We start from the raw sequence: 6,000 nt of genomic DNA, 5'->3' as shown, positions 1-6,000 counted from the left end.
TCATAACAGACTGTGTTGACTGTTTCTGCTTTAGGTAAATACTACCAGTGAAGTTCTCACTACTGGTAGAGGGTAGCTTAACTCTTTGGTATATTTTAATAAGTTTTTAAATTATTTGGTTTAATACATACACCCCCCAAATTTCAGGTCAATTAAGAGGCCATATAAATTTAATATATGTATATATTCAATGTTTCTAATTTTAATCCATTTCTTCTGTTTGGTCCATATTAGAAAATAGACAGGATCTTTTGGAAGATTCTGTTTAACTGCCCAAGTCCTTATATCTGGTGATATAATTGAGTTAGTCCAGAGCTTTCACCAATTTATCCAGGAAGGGCAAAATTGGAATAGGAAAACTATAAATAATGATAGCATGTTATTCATTTCACTATATAATGAGTACTTCATATTTAAAATATTTGCTACGGAGCAGTTGACGAATTTATCATTTGGTTGTATATCATGTCCATACTATTAGATTCTTTTTGTTGTCCATGTTGAGTTTATATAAATGACATTTCAAGGTTTTGTTGTTTGAGAGTTAAAAACAAAGGAATTCATTAAGTATTCATCTGCTCTAATAAGCAGCATGGTAATAAGATCATATGGGTAAATTACAGAAAACAAAAGTATTTCAATTTCAGTGAATCCAGACATTTAATTGGTCTGAAAACTAGTTTGAACATTTAGCAAAATTGGTAACATGCATATTAGCTAATACCCCATTTTTTATTTATAGAAATTATTGGGGATGTTAAACTGAAATGAAATGGATAAGGCCAGCACAAGACCATGTATTAATTTGCATATTTGGCCATTTGGTAGCACTAATGAATGTATTTTTCCTTTAAAAAAATTATTATTGTTTACAAAGTAATACTTCAGCAATTGTATATATAATTATTCTGTTCAATAAGGCAGTAGGTTTTATTGGTTTGCCAAGTGTGTCAGAATCCTAACAATTTTCTTGCTTCTCTAAATTTCTCGTTATATTTAGGAGTGTCTTACCTAACAGAACAATACAGAGGTAGTTGAATCCATAGACAACATTCATAATAATGATGTTCATTTGTATCTTATGCTAAACCATTGTAGTTAACAGTATAGCCTGATTCACAAAGCTAACCAATTCTGATTCATTTATTAAAACACAGATAAATAACTACATGGTTTACTATTATGTAGGTTTCTTTTTTTATATATACATACCATAGTTACAAACTGACAAATGAGCCTCTGCATGTTCCTAAATGGAATGCAAATCTCAAGGTTAAGAGAAAGCTGAAATTAGTGTTTTGTGATTTTTATGGTTGTCAGCAGGAGTTTTGAAGGTCAGGGTAAAGCAAGAATAGTTCTGAGGACAGACAGACTTTTGTAGTAACATTGAGCTGAAAGGGATCAAAATATTTTTTTCTGAGTTTTCTCTAAGAGATTCAGGTTATTTATCTTTGTATCACTTTTGGCTTATTGATTTATTAGTGATATTTTTGCTTTTAAAAACATAATTTTCTGTGCCATTTTATTATTAAGATGACAACATTTTTCTGTGTATTTAGTATCGCTATAGTAATATCACTATTAGTAGTTTTTTTTTCTTTTCAAGCAAGTTTGGTCTAATGGTTAAAGCTTTAGGCTACAAACCAGGAGACTATGAGCTCTCGTCTAGTTTTAGACATGAAACCAGCTTGGTGACACACTTTCAGCCCAATCGCTTCACAGGGTTGTTGTTATGGGGGAAAATAGAAAGAGATTCAAGTATTAGATACGTTGGTGTTAGTTATAAGAATAATAAAGGTGGAACAAGAAAATTAAGAGAGAGAGAGAGAGATAGAAACGTATGCTGTTTCAAGTGTTCCTCACAAATTGTTAGGGCATCCAGTTGGCTGAATATAATTAAAGTGTACATTAATGATCATACAGTTAGGTGACTTTGGGCCAGACACTCTCCTTCAGTCTCAGAATCTATTCATGATATAATTGGTGATTAAAAGCAGGATAAATAAATTATAGATAAATGTAATCTTGTAGGGAATTAAAGAACCTGTGGAAAACTTGTTTAAAATATTCATTTATCAATGGTAATTTGGACAAGTTTTGTTGCTAGATGATGTGGTAATAAAACATGATGTGACTGGAGTGCATAGTGACAGAAATCACTGCACTTCTCGTTGCTGTCATTAAGTGAATCATTGCCAGTTACCAAAGTAATGTAGTTATGTACATGTACATGCTCCTGTTGGTTTCCCCATTAACAGGAAGTTGGCAGAAAAGGTTTCAAGAGGCAATCACACGACTCCAAGATACTGTGATGTCATAATTGCAAGCTGGGCATCAAATTGTAATATGCTTGATCTGCATTGTTTTGATTTCTCCCCTCATCCTACTTAACATAAACCTCCTGACATCTTAGGATTTACTACTAAAGCCACATGTGGCATTTGATTCCAAAAAAATGTGGCACACCCACTTTAGGGTAGACTTTATTTCTGAGTTGGTTTTTCAGACTCTGTAGTATTTCAAAGACTAAACAGGATCATGACAGAAACAAAATGCATTCCTTAATTAAATATCAACGATACTTAATTGCTTAAATATCAATGATACTTAAGTATCAATGATATTTAAGTATCAATGATATTTAATTAAGTATCATTATTCCCCATGTTTTACTACTTTCTTATATCTGATTTAAATTACTACATTTGGGCAAAACTTCTGGACCAGTTTTATTGTTTATTGTTGCATTTATATTCTAACTTTTTATAAGTTTAAGGTGAGGTTTTCTGTTCATTGCTTCTTGTGAGATTGACTAAGAAAGAATAATTGATCAGAATTACCCAATGAATTCTGCAATCTAGGAAGTAACTTGAATTTGGGGCTTCTTGATAATAAGCACAATTTCTTTATCACTATGCTATCAATATGAAAAGACATTTGGTGTCTTTTAGATTCTTAAATTGTGTCTATATGCACATAAGAGACATTTGTACATCAAAATGCTGCTAGTTATTTTTCACAGATACTTGATAATATCTCCATTCAAAACATTTATTTTTATAGACCGTCATGTCTGAAACAACAAAAATCATACACATATACATACAATCTAACATACTTTAATAGCTATATGTTATACATACAAAGAAGGGTGGAGTGTGTGAAATAGAAACTTAGGCTGTTATTTTTAGGAATGACTCTCTTGCTCTCCATCCTTTTCCAGGGCTGTTCTTGGCTAACTTTCCAATGAATTTGTAACTTTTACTGTGGTTCTCTTATGTAACAGGAAACAAGTTGACGGGAACAAACGCACTGCCTGCATATCAGCTGCATCCATAATAGCAGCTTACTTAGTTCAGCATTGCCTCTGCTATGTTAAGCAGATAGCATCGCATAGAAAGAAGAGATTGTGTTCGTTCGGTGCCTCTTTTGTTTTTTTAAGCAAGAAACAACGGTTTGCTCAGCATAAAATTGGGACAATTCAGAGGGTGAAATGGACAAGATGAGTTTTTGGTAAAATTCAAAGTTTGTGACTGTCATGTCCTGGGACTGTGGATTTAAATATCTTTTTCCTTTTCCACCAACATTGAAGGCGGGAGTTATGTGCAAGCTTCAAGAACGAGAAGATATTGGGCACATCGAACTTGTCCAGAAATTTGCAAAAGAAAATTCTCATGTTTCACAGGCAAACAAAAGAGAACCAGGGAATACAGATCAGGTAGGACATTTTCCCATTTTTTCTCAAATAGTAAAGTAATTGCGCACATTCCATTCCAGGAATGATTCATGGTAGAGTCAATGAAGTTGAATTTTAAATGTAATTCTATGAATACTTATTGAAAAGTAAGGGCTATTTAAATAACTCAATCTACATACATATTTACATGCACAAGAGAAAGGGAGGGAGGGAGGAAGGGAGGGAGGGAGAGAGAGAGAGAGAGAGAGAGAGAGAGAGAGAGAGAATTGATGATAATTGATGGCATTTCATATCTTTAAATGATACTCATAGTTTACTTTTTGCATCTGAAATTTTTTTCAGTTTCTTCCCCTACACAATGAAAGTGAACTTTCAACCAAACTTTCCAACTTGGCACCTTCCAGATGTGTTAGGTGCTAGGATGAGGAAGAGTTCTCTTGAGGAAGAGTTTTCTTGAGCTGTTTATAGAAATAGACATAAAATAATGCTTCTGAAGTGTTCCAGCTATCTATTTGATATGTCGGCATGATTATACTGGCTAGGAATTTAAGAATTATAGTCTCAGGGACATAGTCCAAGTTAAAAAAGCCTGAATTAAATTACTTGTAACTCACATGACACTCAAAAGGATTCTGCTTAACATTTAAACTAAAGATGTGTGGTAATTACACTAACTATTGATTACCAATATAAGGTGGGTTTATTTTTTTGGTTTAGGAAATCCAACCAAGATGTTAGGTATTTTAAGAATTTTACATTCTTGAAAAATGTGATGGACTCTGTATTCTTGCATACTGACAGTTCCTGCAAAATATTGTTACTTAACTTTGAATCCCAGGCATTTAAATTGAAGCAGTCTATCTTCTTCTCTCAGTTGAGATCATTTTTCCTATCATGCTTGAATCCTGTCCTTCTTATTAATACATTTAATATACTAGGTTTTGAAGGATTTTATATCCCAATCCTTTCTTATTATTGCCTAGGTTGGTAGGGGCTGATGGTAATTCAAAATAATGTTTATTAGAGTATTTTTAGGATTAATTTCATATGCGCACCAGACTTGCATTACTGGGCAACACTGGAATAAATATTTTCTGCAAATGTTGTGATAGTGATGGCAAGGAGAATCTATTTTTAAATATTTAAAACTGGCAAAGGACTGCAAGTTTTTTTTTAATATGAGTTAATCATATTTGGGAGTACATTGTGTTGTCTTGATCTCTAGAAAGGGACATCTGTGGAGCCCTATTTCTATCTGCAAAGCCAAATGTCTTTGTGTTTATAGTATTCCACAAGCCCATTATTTCTCTTATCAACTTTTAGTGTGTTTTTTTCACTTGTTTTTTTCCTCTCCCTTTCCCCCCAGTAATGCTGCTTGTTTATATTATTCATATATTTATTTAATCACATTTGTATAACTGCCCAGCTCACATCGTGATTCTGGGAAGTATACACAATAAACAATTAAAATACATTAAATCATTAAGACATCCAATTGAAATTAAAAAATAAAATAAAAGCAAGATTAAAGAAAATAATCAGAGAATCGTGCCAAAATGTGCAAAATTGCATTTAGTTGCCATATAGTCATCTAGGAGCCTCCATTTTCTCATAGTTTTAGGGCTTTCTGGAAGTCTGATAGGGTTGGGGCCAGCCTCACTTTGGGGAGGGAATGATGTTTCACAGAATGGGAGGAGGGCATGGCACAAATGGTTTTCCTTCTGGGTCCTACCAGATTAACACAAAATGCATTTCCCATAGAACAGGGAGATTTAATGGAGAAAAGATCCCTCAAATATCCCATTCTATGATATCCCATTATTATTTAATTTATTTGGTTTTTTTAAATTGTCATATTTTTGCAATGTGATAATTTTTGTTAAATTAATGCTGCTTTTACATGATATTAAAAATAAGTTCATTAAAAACTACCAGAAACAAATTGAGGAGAATACAGTGGAGTAATTGATAGTTTGTTTTATACACTTCCTCAAAACTGTTTTTCTGCAATAGTGGTATGATTACTTTTTAACCTTTGGTGGGAAACAATGCAAAATAATACATAAACATGTAGATACACTTAACACATTTAAAAATGCTAAAAAAAAACCCACTTAGCTTGCTTACTCAGGTGGTTTATGCTATGCTCTGAAATCATTTGGTACCAATGTGCAACAAATAATAATAAACCTGTGGCCAGTGCTGCAAAAAATGGCCAGTGAATGCTTCAATAATTTACATAATATGGGTCATAATTAGCATAATTTAAAAAGGAAAGGTAGTATCTAAAATATTTGAGAAAT

The 6,000-nt window shown here is 32.7% G+C and overlaps 1 protein-coding gene across 1 annotated transcript in view; it reads left to right on the top strand.

The window, feature by feature from the left end:
* Positions 1-3,363: 3,363 nt before the first annotated feature.
* RAPGEF5 (Rap guanine nucleotide exchange factor 5) overlaps positions 3,364-6,000 on the top strand; it is a 79,932-nt gene continuing 77,295 nt past the window's right edge. Inside the window, exon 1 of the mRNA XM_032238249.1 lies at positions 3,364-3,718. Within this exon, the coding sequence (XP_032094140.1) occupies positions 3,539-3,718 (180 nt within the window). The 5' untranslated portion in view covers positions 3,364-3,538. The remainder of the gene's footprint in view (positions 3,719-6,000) is intronic.

This window comes from Thamnophis elegans, chromosome Z (genome assembly GCF_009769535.1).
Source record: "Thamnophis elegans isolate rThaEle1 chromosome Z, rThaEle1.pri, whole genome shotgun sequence".
NCBI lineage: Eukaryota > Metazoa > Chordata > Lepidosauria > Squamata > Colubridae > Thamnophis > Thamnophis elegans.
The sequence above is the reverse complement of the archived record's forward strand: the minus strand, read 5'-3'. Positions and strand labels throughout refer to the sequence as shown.